Genomic DNA, 20,491 nt, shown 5'->3' on the forward strand with positions numbered 1-20,491 from the left:
AAATCACAAGTTTTCACTAATCCCAGACAGTTCTGGTCTCGTTTAGTTTGAAAACCCAAAACTGCAAACATTAGAATTTCTCGCTGTGAGCCAAGTGAACCTAGTTTTCAAAATTTTTACGCTATTCGTAAACGCTCTTTGCTGTAAGTTGTCTATCATCATTGCTATCCATTTTCTGCACATATTTGTTGTTTTTCCTGATTGTTATTGGTATAGCAACCTGGCTCCATTATGTCTAAATGTTCCACTGTAATCATGTTCGCTGTATTTAGGATGTATGTTCTGTAGTGCAACATTTAGCTTATTCATGTCGAAATCGCGAAATTTTTAGCGCATTGGCAGACGTCGGGATCGGGGATGCGATCGATGGAATTAATGTTAGGTGATGAGGAATGCATTTTGATTTCGCTTGACCAAATTTGCCAAAATTATGGCTCATCGACGAATTAACCGGTTGTTTTCGTCTGATACATGTAAGTGATTCCTAGCTAAATTGTAGATAGACAACTCGAACGATCGTGAGTGATATCCAAATGCTTTTCGTATCGATTTTGTTTTCAAAATTAACTCGCTGTGCCCTAAATACACGTGTTTTGTCCCTCTGTTCTTGTAGATTCTTTCAATTAGCCCTTATTTTTCAACACTACCTATTGACCTGATTATGGGATAAATGAGGCTGCCCCCATGTTGAAGATACCTGCACGTTTTAAGCAATGTGACCTCAGTGTTTCCCTAGCGTTTGATTATTGTGACTGCATTGTCAACATGGGTACAAAAGCTGCTGCATGTAAGCGACTTTTTCCTTTCTTCATCATATCAAAACACCGATGTTAATTCAAATTTAGTCCTCGAAACCGACGAAACTTCAACAAAATCAAACGAAAGCAAAATATGCTGAAATCTCTGAAATCGCCGAAATCGCCGAAAGGCATGTATGTACCCGGGGTCGCATTTTTATAGCTTATTAAACATCAGTGCTTTGAATCCTATCATATATGTGGCTTAATCAAAGCCGTTAAGTGTTGTATTTAGCTGAACAAATTTGCAGAAGTCATGTCACTAAGCATTACTGTTGGTGTTATCAGTAAAATTAATTGAAGTCATTTAGTTAGTTCCCAATCATTCTATTTCAACGCTCATAATAGATAGGTATGTGTTTTATCGTTACAATACGTTAAGCAATGCTTGATATCAGTGTAACATAAAACTTATTTTTTTTCATTGGTTTCCTTTCACTTGGTAGCACTTTGATGATTATGCGTTAATTGTTCTGTGCTTATTTTCATACAGGGTTATTCAAAATTGGCGTTATTCCTCTGGAGGTTCTTTGGGAGGGCAGAAAAGCTCTGTTATCATTGAATGACTTTTTTGGTCCATCTCTCGCGACATGGCCCGTTCATCGACTTTTACATACGTGGTAGGAATGTATTTTTGCTTTGATATTTAATTGGTGCCTGATGCCTGGAAAAGTGTCAGTTGTTGTGCAATGTTCTGACTACCCCTGGAAGGCTACAATTACTTACAAGTTCTTACAGCTTTTGCTAAGTTAAAGTGGCATTCCCCAATAACTCATAGCATATCGGCATATTCGATATTGGATTACATTTTGTGAAAGAAGCTTCAAAGTAAGTCACAATTTGACAAATATCCGTTATTTTTGACAAAAGCTATCTAGGCTGTAACCACCTGATAATGACAAAAAACATCATTGCCCTTTTGACTTTTTATCAAAAAATTGCAGAAGAGAACTTTTTAGTATAAAAAATGTTCGCAATTTGAAGCAATTCAATAATTGAAAGCATTCGAAAAGAAAAATTGTGCTTTTTGCTTCAAATTACAAACATTTTTAATATTAAAAAGTTCTCTCCTATCTAGCCTATTGAGGCTACCAATCAAATATCGAACCATTTAAGAATAATGCTTAATAAGAAAGTTGACATTCGATTTTCAATTGTTAATATTTTCTAGAAATTTTCGAAAAAATGTTTTCAACATTTTTCTCGTTCTCTCCAAGTGAGCCTCCATCATCCCTTATTACCCTTAAAAGGCACGACACCAATTTTGAATCCCCCCCGTATAAGTATTAGTAAATTGCGAATAAATTATGGCCAGATTATCAGAAAACCGGTGAAAAATACCTAAGTTGATGACAAAAATGTTGAGCGCAATTTACTTTTTAGCTAGTTATCTTTACAGGACATCTAGGAAATAATATATTATTCAGTTACAGCTAAGCTCCGTAGTCTCTATGATTACCAACTCAAGCTTGTACAGGGTATTGTTCCACCCCCTCCCGGAGTTGATATAGCAAATGTCATAAAATATTTCTCCCAAACTCTTTTAAGTAAGTCGCTGATTCAAAATCAACTTCATTTACAAATCTAATCAATTTTGCTAGAGCTTTCTGGTGTTTTTGTGACAAATATCAAATGTCTTTCAGGTGTTCTGAAAGACGTCCCAAATTCACCTTTCGATCTGTTAAAAAATCCCGAAATGGATTCAGTGCGTTTAGCACTGTTTCCAAGTCTGGATTACAAGGCTTTATATTTCTCTCTCGTACCCATGGTCGAAGTAGCTCCTTTCGTGACCAATGGGCTTTATGGTAAATTTTGAAATGAAATAGATTGATTGGATCGTACTGTATTGGTTCAAATTTCAGTTTATGGGCAGGCTCTTCTTCAATGTTTAGGTTGTTTGTTACCGTTTATGGAGCATGATCTCATCGATAATTTGCCTTATATAATTGCATCCACCACAGCGGTTCTACCTTCTAGTTTACATCAAGACATAATAAACACTCTATGCTATTATATTCTACCTTTCACAATCAGTAAGTAATATGATTTTACATAATAATATTTTTTTTATGGAAAGGAAAAAGTGTTTAAGGGAAAGAATTTCAGCTCGTCATGACCCCAAGGAAGATAACATATGCCCGTCTGTTTCTGCAGTTGTTATGACCGTTTTTCAATATTCGTCAAATCCAGCTCATCACTGTCAACTGTTGGAGTGCCTCATGACTTTCAAGCAAAATATTCTTAAAGATGTTTTAAGCGCAATTGCTTATGGTACCTCCAACTCAAGAGCCTCCGCTGCAAAACTATTGTTTTACTACTGGCCAACGTTCAATGCCAATTTATTTGATCGGAAAAATTTAATTTGTAAATTTGCAGGTAAATTGCTAGAGAATTATCAGTTGGGTCGGTTAGCATGTGGTAATTGTGTTGGGCTTTTAGACCCTACACCTTTCGTTTGCCAAAGAGATGAATGCCCGAATTCCGGAAATGCTGAAGCTGCAAAAGTCTGTTATAATCACTCTATCGCCCTTACATATTCTACCGATATTCCTCCTCCGTTGTACTTATGCATCGAATGTGCTAATGAAATTCATCGTGAACATCCTAATCAACTTTTTTTTGATGTTTTGCATCCAATGCAGCAAGTGTCGATGGTGTGCGAGAATAAGGTATGCCATAACAAATATGGCTTGCTACATGCGACACATAAATACTTTTTTTTTGCGATTTTTCAGAATTGTAGATCGAATGATAAATCAGCAATATCTATATGTTTTTCAACCGAATGTGCCTCATACAATGGAAACCACCCAATTCGATATTGCGATCAGTGTCACAATAACCGGCACAACTCTCGCAGGGGTGGAGACCATATTGTTCATAAAGCGATACCCCCAACTTGGGACATGACTGCAGAAATGCAAACCTACATGGTCGAAGCAATTGTTAGGTAGATAAATTGTTTTCTCTCGTCAGTTGGTACTAATCCTCAATTTTCATAACAATTCCAGTTTATTAAAGGAGGCAAAAATTCCCGAAAATGAATATAAAGACATTGATCGTAGCTATTTTGAAGACAAAAGCGATAAGAAAGATCCCAAAGAAGCTAGAGACAAAGAAAAAGATGGAAAAAGTCCGATACCGACAATTGACAATATTAGCATAGAAGAGCGACAACTTTTAGGAAGATATGGCGTCTGGCTGTTGGTCGGCCGTTGTAATCCTGATGAAAACACTCAACGAGAAGTTTTGGGACGACTTTTATCTATGATTTTTCATTGGTTTCATATGACAGCGTATTCATACGATGGTAGACTTTATAAGTTGTTGAAATGCCCCAACCGACCGGACAATTTTGCAGGTCGGGAAGAGAGTGCATTGGAAAAACTTAAAATGACAGACGTTTGCGGCTGGCTGCGAAAAATAAGTAAATCGCATTACGATCTTTTCATATCGTGCCTTTTACCTCATCCGTCAGATTATGCCCGGATAGGTGGACATTGGTAAATACACGATGGCCTTAAATCTTTCGGCATCGATTGTCTCATGAGAACTTTCAGGGATACATTGGCGACAAAAACGACCCATTTGAAAGAAGGTTTAGATCGTCTCTTCTGCCTGGTGCCTTACGACGTAATAACACAGGAAATTTGGGACTATATAATGCCTCACTGGATGGAAGCCACTGTTGACGGAGTGCCAGAAAAAGATCTAGCCGAGCTTAAAATAATTCTCAGTAAAATTCTTGATCCAGATATGAGTCCTTTAGGTTTCGACGCGAAGAAAATGTACCAGTTTGTGGCTACTAGGTTTCTAAAAACCAACGCCAAAGTGCAGCAACAGGCCCTAAAATGGCTCCAAGTGCGAAATTCGTTCACTTAGATGCGTACTGACACTTAAAATTATTTCGTTTTTTTTCCAGACTTTAACTCTTCTAGAAATTTCAATACCTTTGCACTTGCTATTTTCAATTTTTGAAGACGGAATAATTAGTATGAAGGAAGGGGATGGCCATAGCGAAACTACACCCATTCAGCAACCTGCCGATGTACCTACCACTACAGACTGCAAACCCGACACCTTTGATAAATTGAGTAAATTTTTTATTGATTCAGAATTCATGGTTAGTCGATGAGCTAATAAATCTCCAATTTTATTTTAGTGGCAGAAGACATTCCCCAGTGCGAAGATTCGCCAAAAACTTCATCAGATGAAGAAAATAATACGATTGTCAAGTCAAAACTTGAGACACAATCGGAGAACAATTTGTCTTGCTGCATTCTCATGCTTGATATTCTGCTAAAACAGATGGAACTGCAAGAGATTGACAAGCATACAGGTCTAAGTTCATCTCTATGCAAAAACGTTTGCTCCCTTTTGAAAAGCATGATAACGGCTGCCTGGATTAGTTCTCATGCATGCTCTTCCAAAGCCGAATGTACTCACTGCGAGTGCAGCATAATGTGGCATCAACTCGCCTATGAACTCGTTATTTATTTGTCACCGGTTACTCTGGCTCATCCTCCTGATGTAAGATTGCGAATCAGCCTTTCTTAAGTTATAACGTACACGTTATTTACATATAATACGTGTAATTTGCTTATATGTTTTAGCCTCCCTCAGAAACAGATTCAGATGATATTAATAGTAGAAAAAGTCCACCTGAAAGCGATAAAAAAGAGAAAACGAGTGAAATGGTGCTAAATATGTCAATACCAGAGGTGCCTTCAGTGGGAGGTGTATTAGTTCATATGCCGCACGTGTGTTCTGTACGAATTTCTATACATTAGAATCTAGTTTTTTTCTTGGTTTGAGTTATACAATGCCACTACCAACTGGTGGTCAATCGCTTCTGCATTTCTCATTCACTTTTAGATCATGACAGCTACCGTTGAAACAGTCTCAGAACAGCTTGATTTGGGATCGATAATTCCCGCTGAAAAAGTGGTATCTGCTGTCACCAGAGCGATTACCTTATCTGAAACTGATTTAGGTACTATTCCGCAATATGTTAGAGCCCCTAATCCTGTTTCGCATTGGATTTCTGTATATTTCAGCAACAGTGGCAGCGTCGGTCGGAAAGCTCCAACCTTCTGCTCTGAGCGAAACAAACGAGCAATTAGATTCAGATTCAGCTGGAGAAGATATTGATTTTTGGCAAACTTCTTTGGGAAAATTCAAGTTTTCGTTGGACGACTTACCAGAACCTATACAATTTATTCATCAGTTACTTCTCGAGCTTTCAAAAGTTATCAAACCCGACATACTTTACTACATGCTTAAATGTCTGAATATTTTAATACTCTATGGAGATGCATGCACAAGAGCTTCGAAGGAAAATAAAGGATTTTTTATTTGGTGCCAGGAACACCTTATTATTAAAAAGTAGGATTTTATTCGCAATTATTCGCGATTAGTTGTATACAATAATGTCTACTTTAGTTTCTGGAACCTACTAAATTCCGAGCACTCTCACATATGCCAAGAGGCTGTGCCACTGCTGCTTCACTGCATAACGTTGCCAGCAGGACCAGATGTATTTTGGAGAGTAATACAGGATGACTTCCATAATCAAGATTGGAGAGTACGATTTACGGCTGTAGAAAGAGTGACCGTTTTAGCCCGATTCATGGCGGACTGTCCTCTAAGGAACCAAGTACAATTGCAAGCAGCCCTAGCGAATGCCTTTTGTTACCTGATCTCTAGTATGGACGACCCAAACGTGTATGTGGCTCAGCGAGCTACTTTGTACTTGGGAACCATCCACGATTTTGCTATTCGGGTAAGCGTTGGTAACCTCTGTTGAGCGTTCAACAAATTTATTTCTACTTTTTCCTGTTTAGGCATTAATAATGTGCCTGGAATCACAATTTGATTCAGTGATTCTAGATCGACCGATGGTTCTGCAATCGATCTATCAACTCCATAACTCTTTAAGTGAGCGAAAGATTTTATGTTGGGAATTTTTTCTTAGTCGTTTTGATACTCTGTTTATTGAAGCTCAAATTGCCTTAGAAAAAACTGGTGATATTACGTATATAAGAGGTGAGCTATCCATTGCATTGTAATAAAAATGTTTTATAATTATTCAATTGACAGATTTAAAAAATACAGACGTAAACAGCGACATTTTTATACGAAAACTGCATAGAGCTCACGATGCGCTCTCCGGATTAAATGAAGGAAGTATTGCGAGTTCCATAAAGACGTTGAGCGCAAGTTTCGGGACTAAGTGGCCTTATAAGCGTACAATGTCCGCTCCTGCCTCAATTATCCGACATCAGGAAAGCAAATCAGGTATATCAAATGTATATCATTTGCTATAAGGCTGCAATCATTTAGACATGCAAATTAACTATATAGTGCAGCTAAATTAGATTTCTCCCTATATACTTACATTCATTGAACATTACCCATTATAGCCACAACAAAAAAAAAAAACGAGCAAACTTAATATTTGAATTTTTATATGACATCATGTGTTTTATCAACAGTGTACATCCCAGAAACAAAAGAAAAAGTGTATAGTCGTCAATATTCAGCTCCAATATTGAAAAGAAAAAGTTCTCGATTCGGATTGGGTCAGTTTCTAAGCTCTAGTAACAGCATTCCAGGTAGAACATAGAATAGAGTCTTGCTTAGTGGGCGCATGAATGTCAATAATAACGAAATCAATGTAAGTTGAAGCTTGATACCAAATTCTAGTGGCAATGCATCTTAGGTTGAAATATTTTGCTTTCTGCTTGCAAGACAAGCTTCTTGAGTACGCCAGCAAGTGGAAGCAATATTAAAACATTTACATACGCAGTACCTACCTAATTATATTACTATACGTATTTAATATATCAACTCATGTATACATGTAAAATTCGGCAAATTCACACATTAGTTAGCTCACAATTTAACTACCACACGGTTACAACCCATAAGAAACAGTACACTATTATTTTGATCAACTGCGTTATGGCTTTAGCTACCTTTTACGTACCTATACTTAAGTACACGATGTTGTGATTAATTGGGTAGATTTACAACGTTACATATTATGTGAAAAGTATATATATATGTATATAACCATAGGCACTTATGTATATCATATCACCCACTAAGCAATAAAAGTTTCAGTATTATCAAACAAACTTTTCAGTAGCAGCTATTTACTAATAACTATAGACAATTATATTGTATGCAAGTTTAGATTACACTCAACAACGTAAAGAATTGAGTAGCCTGCAATTTTTATTATAACAAGCAAGTAAAAAAATGCGTTCGCATCATGATGGTATACGGCTTGCATGTTTTAAACGAAAGTATAGAATATGTTAAACATTCAGTCTAGAAAGTTGTTATAAGAGCATTAAACTTAGAAAAACCACAGTAGCAGGTCCCACTGAATTACAAATTGCAAGTAAATTATAACTTCAATGTGTGTAGATGGTCACATGCATTCTCTGAACGTTGTTGATGATCAAAACCTTACAACGTTCCTGCAAAGAATTATTGAACTGGAAGAGGCGGATAAAGAGACAATGCATTTATTAATTTTCTTGCTGATGCAATTTCTATCCAGATCAGATCAAGCGTACCCCGCAGAGGAAAAAACATTAGGGCGAACTCAGACTATCGTTTTGAAGCACTTGTGGTTACTTTTAGGTACTTATTAAGCTGTGGCTTAATGTGTGAAACTACATTCAAAGTGATCTGTTTCAGGCTATACTCAAACAGACCGAGGCATTCATTTACCTCCTCAAAATTTACGCGCATCCCCGGCATTTAACGTTTTTCTAGCGAATTTACCCCAACTAATGGATCAAAATCACTTAATGGGAAGAATAATTTTTCCAACTTGCTTAATTTTGTTGCAATACGCACCCTCGCCATATTATATTTCGAGTGTGATGGAATTTCAACAACCGTTGTATAGTTTGTGGACATTGGAACCCCATTCCCGAAAGAACTGGCTGATGTCTTTAGTTGTGATTTTATACAAGGTAGGTATCTAATAATCTGACTTACTGTTGGACTTACTGCATAATTTGCTACTTTTACAGTATCAATATAATCACCAACCTCACTGTATTCAACTTACATCCTTAATAAGAATCGTGTTAAATACTTTGGACTCTCAACATCATCACTGTAGGAGAATTCCTGCCACCATCATTATGGCCCAACAAGCCTCCAGATCACGGGGTAGACTTAATCCCTGTTGATCTACATGTGATGTGTTAATGACTATTTTACTTATTTAGACGTGAGTCAGCCATCCTTGGGCACGGAAATGGACCATCCAGAGCGAACAACTCCTCCACTATCTCCTATGTACTCGTCCGACGGTCAATCAATTCAAGTATCCTTAAGTTCGAAAGGTGGGAAAGTGCATGTGTGCTATACCAAACCGTCTTCAATGACCAGCATGGAAACTCATTGGGAAGAAACGAATCAATGCGAGAAATTATCAGATCGAAAATGGGAAAGAAACATTAAGAAATGTTCGGATAAAATTAGCATAGACGATGATACAGAAAGCGAACTGATAGCTATACCTGAGAGTGATATTTCTGATAGCACTCTGCAAGGCAGCGTTCAAGATTCGTTCGAAGAAGGTAGCTCTGGTTTATATGTATAAATGAAAAAATGAAAATGTCTTTTTGTCATCAAACAAAGTTCCAATAATACGTAATACGTGTTAATTTGTTTTAGCGTTAAGTGAAAACTCTGGAGCTGGAATATACAAGCAACCAACAGAAAAGGTGTTAGTGAATAGGTCTCCAAAAGAAACTGTATCCAACCAAATAGAAATGACGAAAATTACCAGCAATCAAACCCGACCAGTATGGATTATAGGGAGTGAAGATGAATCCACTCGATCTTGCGAGAAAATGCAGGAGATTGCGAAGGCTAAAATGGATTTTAATAAAAATCATGCTAAGAATAAATCGACATTTACTTTGACAAATGGTTGGTATAATAACATCTTTATTGCTGAACATTTATTTTAAAATGTCGACCTTATTGTATATGCAGGATCAAGTATACCAATGAAGTCTGTAGCCGCAACTTCTAATAAACAGATGGATTCTAGAAGCGCTTCGATGGGAAAACATAAAAAAGCCATGGAACAGTCAACTCCTCCTCTATCAATGTGCACATTGGATTACGATAGCACTAAAAACAATCATAATCCTCTGCCCACTCCGAGTGTAGAACGACTTCTGCCCATCGGACCCATAAAATCACCTGGTTAGCACATACATCAAATTAGCAAGTACTTACTACAGAATATACCAGTTTTATTTCAGATTTGATAGACGACGTGTTTTCTCCATTAGAACCCCAGTTGGAAATACCCATGCAAGAAAGATTACTCCCAATAGGTCAACACACAAAGGATATTTCACAATTAGTCGAAAAAGTAAAGCAGGTGTTGAATATTAACTCGAAACTGACGAGAAAGTCAGATTTTCGAGAGAAAAAGCAAGAGCAGCCTAGCACCTCACAAACCCATAGCCCAAGGAAATTAATCAAGCAAGTGGCTTTAGAAAGTCCACCCAACCTATACGAATCAGATGATAATGGGAACAGTTTTGAACATTATTTGAAATCCCTAAAACTCGACAATACAAGTAATTATTATATTTCGTGTACTGTTTTAAGGGTTTGCTTCAATTGGCTAATTTCAGGAGATAACATCATCAATCACAGACAAAGAATTAGGAAATCTGGGTTTTCACCAATGAATTTGCAACAGAAACCTAAAGTTCCCGGAGGTTGGGTGGTCAACTCACAAACGCTCTCCCCTAAGTTAGATAGTGAGTGAACTACAATTCAATTATTGCTTAATACGAACGGTGGATTTTAGCGAATTACGATGTAAAGCAAAGTGCCTACCGAATAGGAGATGAGTGTGTTAAGGAGAGATGTTCAGAGTGTGGCACTGTAAGAGAAGTATACAGTGACGAAGAAATTGGACTTTGCATAATCGCTTTAGGAACATTCATTCATCGAGAGCCTAGTCTTGCAGCTCCACTCTTGCCTGATATTTTAAGTATAGTAGTCAAGTATGTGTAAACTTAGGTAGCAAAAGCTACTTTAAAAGTGCAATGTTCGGATCCACAATATTTTTAGAATTGCTACCAATGCTTCTTATCCGTGGCAATACGAAAGCAGTGTTCATCTGCCTGGGGGAGCAGTAAGTGTTGCACACCAATTCTTGAGATGCGTTTTACACCAACTTGCTCCTAATGGAATCTTCATACAAATGTTTCAAACGAGAACATCAGGTAACGTAATTCGTTTTTCCAAGAGAACGAACTTGTTGTCTCTAAGTAAGAGTTATTTTCAGACCAAGTCAGACTGCATTTCTTTAAAAGCGTGATCCAAGCATTAGTCGATTTTAACGAACTCAGCCCAGTAGCGCCTTTACAGCTACTTTTAGAAACTCTGAACTCCAAAAAAGCCCTGCCTACAGACATGATGCCCACGATACTATCAAACGTAGCAGTTTATTTAAACTGCTTGCCGCTGGAAAATGCTTTGGGCCCAACAACCCCAATGTGGAGCACTGTTTTACAACAGTTGGAAATTATTTATAGGAAATTAATTTTTATGTTAAACACCATTGACGATGTCACACCCTTACTGAATATTATGACTTCGATTTTCAAATTACCATTGATAACCCAATTTAAGGTGATTGGACTTTGGCCAATCGGATTTCATCTTGGCTCATGTTAACTTTTGCTTATTTTTAGGGCATTCTAGATCCGTTCTCAAAAGTGCTCAGCTATGCAATTCAAACACATTCGTTACGATATAATCTCTTGGTTGAAATATGTTATCTCTGCAATAAGGCATTTACCAAAGAACGAGATAAATTGATTTTCAGCAGGATGGTGGTAATTGAATTAGTACAAGTATTGAAGTTTAAAACAACTATTCCGGATTCCAATTTGTTAATGTTGATAAATCTGATTCTGCAGGTGACAACATGAACCAACTAAAGTTGCTGTTGAATTGAAATGAAAAATGTATTGCTTTTGTAGGACGTCGGTGGTTATATACCTTCAAATGTTGTGATAAAAGATAACAATTTACTGGCATTAGAGGCCTCGACAGGCTGCAATACTGGCGTGTCCGAATGTATGAAACTCAACCTTGTAGATATTTTAGAGTTCTTATCAGATTTTCATACGATATCAAAAATGAAGGCAAGTACCTATCAATAAATCGTGGTTTTTGCCGTAACGATGTTTTAACATGTTCAGAGTTACTGCAAGGGAATTGGTGTTGGTTTAAATGATGATACTCTAGGAGGTATCATAAAATGTAGCGTTGCACAATATTTAGCATTAGAAATAACAAAAGGCAATGGAAGGGACAATAGAGCTGTTACAAGATATTTTCCTTGGTTGTACAATACTTCCGTATCTCAGCAGAGGTAATTTTTCAAATGTTTAATTCGCTATTGGGCGCAACACCACTCATCACTTGATTTTTAGTCCTCGAGAATTTATTGAATGCATAGGGCACATAAGGCTTTTATCATGGTTACTTCTCGGGTCCCTCACTCATACAGCTCTACAAGGAATAAATAGTAGCTCGATGTTAAGCCAACCAATTCCCCAAGAAGCATCATGCCAGATAGCTGATAACATCCAAGTCATAATGTCTGGGTTTGCGGATCAGCCAAAAGCGAGCGTTTTGCACATGTCTTCCCTGTTTCATGCCTTTATTCTATGTCAACTTTGGACTGTTTACTTGGAACAAAGCTTGGGTCAACACTTGCCCATTACAGAAGCATATAATGTTACAATGAATATTTTGTTTGATTTTTGGGGGAAGGTGACTCCTTCCATTTTGCAGCTAGTTCAGCAATCGAGATCCGTAAGTGCACTACCCAACTTTTTACAATAAAGTGCGAACAAAATTAGATTTTCTAGCTGAGTGAAATTGTGAGCTTGCACTTTCTAAGTATGTTGGAAGCGCTTATAGAATGTCAGTCTACATTTGTTGCGAAACTGCTGCCTTTATGGACTCCAGTATTATCATCGAATCAAATTCAGGTATGTGTTTAAATGTTTAAAATTAAATAACTGAACTGTACTTGACTTGACTTTGATTATAGCTGCCAGGTCATTTGTATGTACGACTACAGAATTGTCGAAACTTTTCTCCATTGATATACCAGGAAATAGCAAGTGACAAAGGCAAAATTAACCATCTAAAAAACCCAATGTTACTCAAATGGCTGCAGCGATTACAATTTAAAATGGGTCAAATAGAGCTGCAATCATCCACAGCTACACAATTCTATTCACTGTAGGCAATGCTATTCATTAATTATCAGTAGGTTTAGATTGTGTAGATTGTTTCATATTGAACTTTTAAGTTGAAATCCGTCTGAACTTCAGTTAACTGTCGCATGTTAAATCCTATATTTCCTCTGTTTAGGTAATAAAAGAAATAAACAGGTCTATTAATGGAAATTTATTTAAAAAAATATTTTATTTACAAAATATAAAAACATAACACAAACAAGAAGGTGCGTTTTTTATTTACATATTTCGGCCTTAAGCACGGCCATCTCGTTCCGTGTGGTTTTAGATGCCAATGGTTGCAACTGAAATTATTTTCAGCAAGAATCAATCAGTGGAAATATGAAACCCGTCTTACCTTTTCGCAAAAGTATTCAACATCGTATCTTATCTGTTCCCGAATTTTTGCTTCATCAGACACCGTATTTGGAGACGCCTGTGTCGAATCCTCCTCGCTTGAATTTAAAGTTCTATTCTTCAATCTCCTCAATGACTCTTCCGTTTTGCAAACCGACATCAATACTTCGCGAACCAGAGACAAATACCTACAAATGTTGTAAACAAATAAATAGAAAATGAATAGAGATTTACTTATTGAACACGTACTTATTGGCGATTTCCACAATAATTTGATTCAAAATATCGCTGAATTGGTGTAAATCAGATATAAACTGATTAGAAAATTTCAAAATAGGTTGCAACGCTTCCATCATGTATGCACTTGCTTCCTTTGGGGGACTTCTGTTAGTTCTTCTGTATAATCTCGGAATGGCAGTAACACTTTGCAATTGAGAGACACAAGCATTAACTTTCAAGTTGGTCAGGTGGTTCGCGTATGCATTTCTGACGTGAGAAATAACTTGGCCATTTGCTTTAAAGACCCTGATCAAAACTTTCCACATTCCTTTGTTTACAATGGCAAACGTGGTTTTCTCAACATCAACGCTCCGTTCACATTTCAATGCGAGCAAAGAATCTGCCATATTCAGATCAATCAAAACGCTTATAATAAAAACGTCGATAGTGTCTTTAAATGCTGCTGAAGCAATAATGTGATTTAATAATTTCATAATATGTTCAGCATATCTAGAAAGGAGCAGCATTGACAGCCTGATAAACTGATCAGCCAATTGATCAATATAGGTGTCTTCTTGAAAGCAACAAACTATTGCATTCCACATAATTTCAGTTAACTTCAATTTGAACGAGTGCCTACTCAGATCGGCTGTAATATTATCTAATGTAAAATGTAAGGTATCGGATTCAAACTTTCCGGCAATTTGTTGGAACTTGATTTCGAAGTATACAGGTAGGTTGAATCTTTTTAAATGTGCTTGAAAACTTTCATCTAGCCTAACTAAATCCTTGTTATCAGCTTTGGCTGCTATGTACATTAATAAGTTATAAGTACTCGTAAATCTTTTTTGAAATAGCTCAGGATTGCCAGGGGCCGTAATGTGGGGAAGTCCGGCCCGCGACTGCAAATCAAATTCCTTCCAGAACGATTTTAATAGAAAGCTGAACGAATTCAATTCGGAGTTATCTTTAACAATCTTAATTACTCGTTCAACTGTGGTATCAAGTATTTGTTTGATATTGATGTAGACTTCATTTAAGTCCTGCCCACATTTCTCCAGATATCTTTCGGATAAAAATGACTGCAGTGCTGGTTTAATTATATGTGTTTTAAATATGTCATGGGCTTCATCCTGTAGTTGAAGATCGACGTACATTCGCAAACATCTAAGAAGAATGTTTTCGTCATTATCCTTAACAGCTTTAAGAAAGCAATTATTTAAGTTACTCAAAAGCTTGTGCTCGACATTTTTCACCACTTTTTCAATATCGGGTGTCATCAAATCCAGCTCATCTAAATATATTTTTTCAAATGAATACTTATTTACTATCCTCTCCAGAGTCAGCAAATTTCCAACAACACTGGCTTCAATTAGAGTAATAACCACGTCAATGTATACAGTTGAATTCAAAATTCCCAATTTCAAATGGATGTGATTCTGTTTCGAATGATTTCTTTTAATATCACCCAAAATTAGTTCGTAACCAGATTTAGCTTTCTTTATTAGATCGTATAAAGCCTACAAAGAAATTCAGTTCAGTAATAGTCGATTTTCGCTTCACAAACATACTCTTATCTCTTCCCTCAGTTGATTTATGGGTATAGATAAATTATCTATTCTCGAATTTAGGTTCGTAAGATTCTCTGCCAAGTTTACTATTGCCTCTGTTTCATTTTTCAAAATATCGGACATATGCAACTGAAGTTCAGCTCCATATTTTTTTAAATCCTTCTTGAGTGTGTCTAGATCAAATTTTTGCGTATATTCTGTGAGAGATTCGTCCACACTAAAGGTGCCCTAATGAAGAAAACAATGATATTTTATTATTAAAACTTAGTATGTGGCCAAAATGTTTTTTTGTATGTGGGTAAAAAGTGCAGATGGTGAATGTTTCCTTATGTCGGATCTCTTAGATCGAATAAACTATCACTTTCTGCTTACTTTAATTTGTTACGCGAATAGGTATCAGTTAACTAACCAGGACATGAACCAACGGAACATGTTATTCTCGATATTAACTTGGTAATATTGAGATTAACATCATTTTGAACGTTAACCGTAACATAGCGCTAACTATAGTCTTGGTCTATAGTTAGACTATAGTCTTGGTCTAAACCAAGACTATAGTTAGTCTTAGTTGTTGGTCGTACCTTGAAAAATGCTTCCTTCCATATATGCAAGTCTTCAGGATCCATTTGCCTCGTTAAAAGGACGACAGAACAACTGAGAAGAATATAAGTCCGAAGTATATCCGATTAAATCTAAGATCGAAGGTAAATAAATACGTGTAAATAAAGTGTGGTTATGACCACAGAACACAGAGGTTTTCTCTGTAATCTGGGCGGCAGACAGTCATTTAATTTTATATGCGAGAATTTTGACAACCCCGGTGAATGGCGCGCAGAAAAATTACATTTAGCGTCGTGAAGTATTTTTGTAAAAGCAGAAGCATATTTAAATAAATTGCATTGTTTCCTAAATCATATTGGTAAAAAAGTTTTTTAAAGTCCGTCCCAATTTGTCTGCTGGAACACTTCCCAAAATGTGTTGCTCGTTTGTGAATGCTTTACTTTGGTTTTTGCGACTACGCTTGAATCTGCTAATTCAATAACTAATAAATTGTGCAGCCTCTCAAAACATACCAAGCTGAAAAGACCTAGTTTCACGAAAAATTGAGCAAAAGACTGATCGAAGAATTTATAATTGTGCATACAAAAGTCGCCACATGAACGGCTGGCTGTGTGTGTTGGGCTGAGCAAGCAGCACAAGAGCAACAGTTGGATCGTGAACTGAAAATATTTACAAAATTGTGAATAATAAAAAAACTGCAACCGAACAGCAAAGTCAAGCAATGAGTCAATTATATCATCTAAGTTCTGTAGCTCGGTGCGTTTTTATGTGCTAAACACCTTAATATCGCATTAGTTTTCTTCGGCTCTTTGTTCATGCTGCTGCACTGCTGAATTTAATCCACATTTATTTTCAACTTCGTGAGGACACTCATTGTGTGTTCACTATTCACCGGATAGACGGAAGTTTTAAGATCGGATACAAAAACAAACTGCTTGATCAAAACATCATTCTAGAAATGTTTCCAGTTTTCATGCAAAATGCTATAATCTAAAATTACTGCGGTTTTTGAAAAGTTCTGTAAGACTTTGGCTCATTGTTAGAGAACCGTTAATAAAAAGCATGAAAAATACTCGAAACCGGTCCTCTAGGTGCCTGCGATTACCACATCTGGAAAATATGCATTAGCTTACATCAATACTGATATTTTTGTTCTTAAAAGGTGGTGTTTTATATAAAAAAGTGGACATTTAAATGCTTTATCCCGCAATGACAACTAGAAGTTTACCAGTTCCCAGAATAAGTTCTCTAAATATGAGACAAATACTAAGAGCGGTACTAAAAGAGGTACATGAATTTGTGATATATCTGAGTTTTTGATTAACTTGTGTGTCCATCAAGAGCTGAAAGCTAAGTGGAAATAAAAATGAACAAAGGTAAATAAAACACATTTGTAATTTTTTCTATTAAGTAGTTTAGTAACTCCATTCAGTCTTTTAAAATAACATATAGTATTACATTACCATTCATATTATTGCAGATGCAATCAGATATTCACATATTACTATGAATATATCGATGGATGCGTACATAAAATTCAGTATCTTTCATTCATCAAACCATACTTACATACATTTAGTATTTACAATTCTTACTATGCAGTTGTCCAGAAGCATTTTTTGGCATAAAAATTGTATATACAGTACTTAAATAAAACGATAAAACATTTACATGAGTAAAAAGAAAACGGTAGTACCTATGTGAACATGATATGCGCAGCTGCTTTTACGTATTTGGAAAGCAAAAACAATGTCTTTTAGGAATGATGCTCATAAATTTAAATTCAATTTCTAATATATTAAAATTTCTTAGAGATGAAACACGTAGGAATATCATTCGATTTTTTTGTTCCCTCAATAATTAATGTAGAATTTGTTAAAACTGTCCCTAATAATTCGCATTCAAAATTATTGCCACTATCTTGTTCCGTCTAATTGATGAACGTAATTGTTTTGGTTGGTAGAAACAAAATGCATTCCTGATTAAAATTACTGAATGTTTCTTCTGAAATTATTAATTTAGAAAGCTGCCAAGAGAGTCCATTCATTCACAGGTAACCAAATAGAAATTAAGTTTAGTATACACAATACACTCTCACTAAAAAGGAATGTTATCAAATTGTCTTAGACGCTACGTAAACATTAAAAAATGCCTATTGGTTTTTAACACTAAGGAAGTGCTAGAATGACACGAATCTAATTTATTTATTTCTGTATGACCATTCAATCCGAAACTAGGTAGCACTACTCACTAACCAGTTCCAGTTCAATTAATTCAATCAGAAATAACGACTTAGACCATTTGCAACCTTTGCAACCGCGGTATAACAATGATAAAATGATAGTAAAAAATTATTTTCAGGGAAAAATTTTGTGGTTGAATCAGTCTATAATTTTTTTGCCATTGAATTATCTGGTTGAAAAGTAAAAATAGAATTGAATTAATTGCCCGAAACAAATTTATTTCAGAAACATTCAGCAATAGTACAATAGAAATAATCCAGCGTTTTCATTATTTCAAAGGCTGTTTAAATTTACATTTCGAGCACTCACATTCAGGGTATGAGAAAAATAGGTTGCATGGTTAAAACGAGACACAATGGAACCATCAAACAATCATAAAGGAACGCAATGAAATTATACGTGTTAGAAAAATAGCAAATTTACAAATTTGGCGGTATGGCAGATCTGATTTAAATTATCAAGATGTTGCGCAAAACCCAACCGATTTGTTCTTAAAACCAAATCTAGCTTTAGGTAGTAAAAATCCTCAAAACTTGGTGCGGCCCAACTCTTACATATATATCAATACATTTCCACACAGAAAATGCACAACATGATTATTATCATTACTTTATAGTGTAAAAAGCCTTTATAGTAGGTACAGAGGTTATAGACACATATTTACGAGTATTTTCTGTTAAGAAATGTACTATGCTGGTTGTTACACATTAACTTACACAGCCTTATGATACATACACAAAACACATTAAAATCGACCCGTGCATAGTATTGCTTCATTAGCAATGGACTTTCGTAGTAGATTTAGTCATTTATGGCATGAGGTTTTCGAAATGTTCTATTAAGAATTAAATTTAATCGCGGACGAACGGATAAAAGTATAGTGAAGATACGTGTTTTAATTGTAAGTTTCGGGTATATGTCGATAAACACAAAGCAGTCCATTAAAAAAGAAGCATTCATATGTATAAACTTTTGACATTAAATGATTGAAAGGTCGCAAGTAATACTACACCCTGGTACTTCCTCGTTTCGGAAGACAATCAAGAATGATTGCATTCGAGTGGTGTACCTTAATTCTACCATTTTTATAATCGACTATATGACATCAATACATCATACGCATTAGGAAACGATAGCTTGAAAATTCAAGAACTGTTTATAATTATTTCAAAGAAAACATTTGTAGTAGAAATAGGGTACAAGCTTCCAACTAAAATATAAAAACATTATAAATTGTATAAAGGTATATAAATAATACACATATAAAAAAGCAATATTATGATTTGATATTATAATAATCGAAAGTATGGACTAAGGCTGACGATCAGCACAACAAAGCATAAAAATTCTAGTACTGCTATCATAAAAATATAGTACATTGATTTTTGGAGACAATCCCACTCAATCTACTAGAGGCACTTCCGAGTTACTTGAGTGAGTACTGCCCCCTCATATACACAGAACAATTATAATTGCACAACAGCAATTTCGTAACACACAGAGAATTAATAGTTCGTAGGGATATGTATTACTTAGTCCAACCCCTTCTAAGCCACTCGTTTGTCACAACTGCTGGTATTGTAAAAGTGAAATGGTTATGGTGCTGTCAATAAGAATAACAAAACGAGAAACGTATTAAAACACTTTCATAGGTGCTTCGACTTGATGTAAAGGATATTGTAAAAATTTCTTCAAATTCTTCACGTTTCAATTTTTTTAATGTTTACCTTGAGCTTTTCAAATTAACAACTGCTTAAACTTGCGATCCTAAATATTGATAACTACTTTGTGAAAACATTGAATTTTTACGGGCGGATCACTTATGCGACATAATCTGTAAAAGATCAGAGGGAGCACCTCTAGCCGCCATTGTTTCTTGAAAAAGTTATTTAAGATGCGTAATTGTGTAAACTCGTAGTTATTTAGATCCAACAATGTACAAAAGTGTTTTAAGGAAGCCTTAACCAACCAAACTAGCTTGATAGATGTATGATTGTGTGAAGTCAATGACAAAGAGCTTGTTGGAAGGCAGGGGACTAATTTCGCTTCTATCGTTTATCAGCAAGCTAATTCCTGAAGTGCTGGTGACAGGGGCGGGGCTGATGGCCTCATTAGATCAACACCGTCATCTATAGTTGAATGTATAGGCAAAGTGTCATCTGATGAACACATCAAATCAATCTCCGCTGACTGGCACGTCAGGTCAGGCCAATATCATGGTTGCTCAGCCTCATTCATTATTTTATGTGCCTGCTCTAGCTTCCAAGCTAAGCGCTGCCTCTGAGAAAATTCGTCTTCCTCCAGAGTGACGGTTAGTTGTTCGTTGTACTTCATAGCATATGTATAAAGTTCGTTTAATGCACAATTTGTATTAAATTCTGTGGTATGAAGCTGAAACAAAGGAAAGTAATAGAAAGATGGATTCT

The 20,491-nt window shown here is 36.0% G+C and overlaps 3 protein-coding genes across 10 annotated transcripts in view; 1 reads left to right on the forward strand and 2 right to left on the reverse strand.

Moving 5' to 3' along the window:
• The first annotated feature begins 23 nt into the window (after positions 1-23).
• Positions 24-13,289, forward strand: LOC109541086 (protein unc-79 homolog). 6 transcript variants are annotated; one of them, XM_048661797.1, is made up of 38 exons: positions 26-143; positions 332-473; positions 614-787; positions 2,225-2,344; positions 2,441-2,602; positions 2,660-2,830; positions 2,904-3,173; positions 3,237-3,466; positions 3,533-3,747; positions 3,809-4,107; positions 4,159-4,300; positions 4,358-4,658; positions 4,720-4,891; positions 4,960-5,327; positions 5,411-5,566; positions 5,673-5,790; positions 5,855-6,182; positions 6,240-6,579; positions 6,641-6,842; positions 6,897-7,094; positions 7,292-7,378; positions 8,232-8,450; positions 8,508-8,788; positions 8,849-8,990; positions 9,050-9,403; positions 9,501-9,758; positions 9,825-10,040; positions 10,100-10,423; positions 10,481-10,609; positions 10,660-10,858; positions 10,926-11,080; positions 11,143-11,489; positions 11,552-11,779; positions 11,843-12,007; positions 12,065-12,237; positions 12,299-12,683; positions 12,740-12,862; positions 12,925-13,289. In XM_048661797.1, the coding sequence occupies exons 3-38, from the start codon at positions 685-687 to the stop codon at positions 13,120-13,122; spliced, it is 7,878 nt and encodes a 2,625-aa protein (XP_048517754.1). In that variant the 5' UTR covers positions 26-143; positions 332-473; positions 614-684; the 3' UTR covers positions 13,123-13,289. The 6 variants fall into 6 exon arrangements, with proteins under 6 accessions (XP_019765348.2, XP_019765349.2, XP_048517756.1 ...); XM_019909789.2 differs by having other exon boundaries at positions 24-143; positions 2,904-3,466; positions 7,292-7,411; XM_019909790.2 differs by having other exon boundaries at positions 24-143; positions 3,809-4,300; positions 7,292-7,411.
• Positions 13,290-13,308: 19 nt separating this feature from the next.
• On the reverse strand, positions 13,309-16,024 carry LOC109541087 (conserved oligomeric Golgi complex subunit 2). The gene is made up of 5 exons (XM_019909796.2): positions 15,843-16,024; positions 15,262-15,489; positions 13,721-15,210; positions 13,473-13,659; positions 13,309-13,419 (listed from the first exon to the last, which is right to left on the reverse strand). Exons 1-5 carry the CDS (start codon positions 15,885-15,887, stop codon positions 13,351-13,353), a joined length of 2,019 nt encoding a protein of 672 aa, XP_019765355.2. The 5' UTR covers positions 15,888-16,024; the 3' UTR covers positions 13,309-13,350.
• Positions 16,025-17,216: 1,192 nt separating this feature from the next.
• Positions 17,217-20,491, reverse strand: part of LOC109540946 (plexin A3) — a 35,508-nt gene continuing 32,233 nt past the window's right edge. For all 3 annotated transcript variants that reach the window (XM_019909507.2, XM_019909505.2, XM_048661800.1), the window contains exon 17: positions 17,217-20,456. In XM_019909507.2, coding sequence (XP_019765066.1) covers positions 20,280-20,456 — 177 coding nt within the window. In that variant the 3' untranslated portion in view covers positions 17,217-20,279. The remainder of the gene's footprint in view (positions 20,457-20,491) is intronic.

Source organism: Dendroctonus ponderosae, unplaced genomic scaffold (genome assembly GCF_020466585.1).
Source record: "Dendroctonus ponderosae isolate FM_Combo_2020 unplaced genomic scaffold, Dpon_F_20191213v2 Dpon_F_20191213_1, whole genome shotgun sequence".
NCBI classification, from domain to species: domain Eukaryota; kingdom Metazoa; phylum Arthropoda; class Insecta; order Coleoptera; family Curculionidae; genus Dendroctonus; species Dendroctonus ponderosae.

What these genes read in the sequence shown, in the direction of transcription:
- LOC109541087 (XM_019909796.2), bottom strand. Translation starts at nt 15,887, where the DNA reads ATGGATCCTGAAGACTTGCATATATGGAAGGAAGCATTTTTCAAG. An exon ending in GGAAGGAAGCATTTTTCAAG is followed by an intron (nt 15,490 to 15,842) that starts GTACGACCAACA and finishes TTTCTTCATTAG; the next exon opens with GGCACCTTTAGTGTGGACGA. An exon ending in ATTGTGGAAATCGCCAATAA is followed by an intron (nt 13,660 to 13,720) that starts GTACGTGTTCAA and finishes CAACATTTGTAG; the next exon opens with GTATTTGTCTCTGGTTCGCG.
- LOC109541086 (XM_019909789.2), top strand. Translation starts at nt 685, where the DNA reads ATGTTGAAGATACCTGCACGTTTTAAGCAATGTGACCTCAGTGTTTCC. An exon ending in CTCTAGTAACAGCATTCCAG is followed by an intron (nt 7,412 to 8,231) that starts GTAGAACATAGA and finishes CAATGTGTGTAG; the next exon opens with ATGGTCACATGCATTCTCTG. An exon ending in GCTCTCCCCTAAGTTAGATA is followed by an intron (nt 10,610 to 10,659) that starts GTGAGTGAACTA and finishes GGTGGATTTTAG; the next exon opens with CGAATTACGATGTAAAGCAA.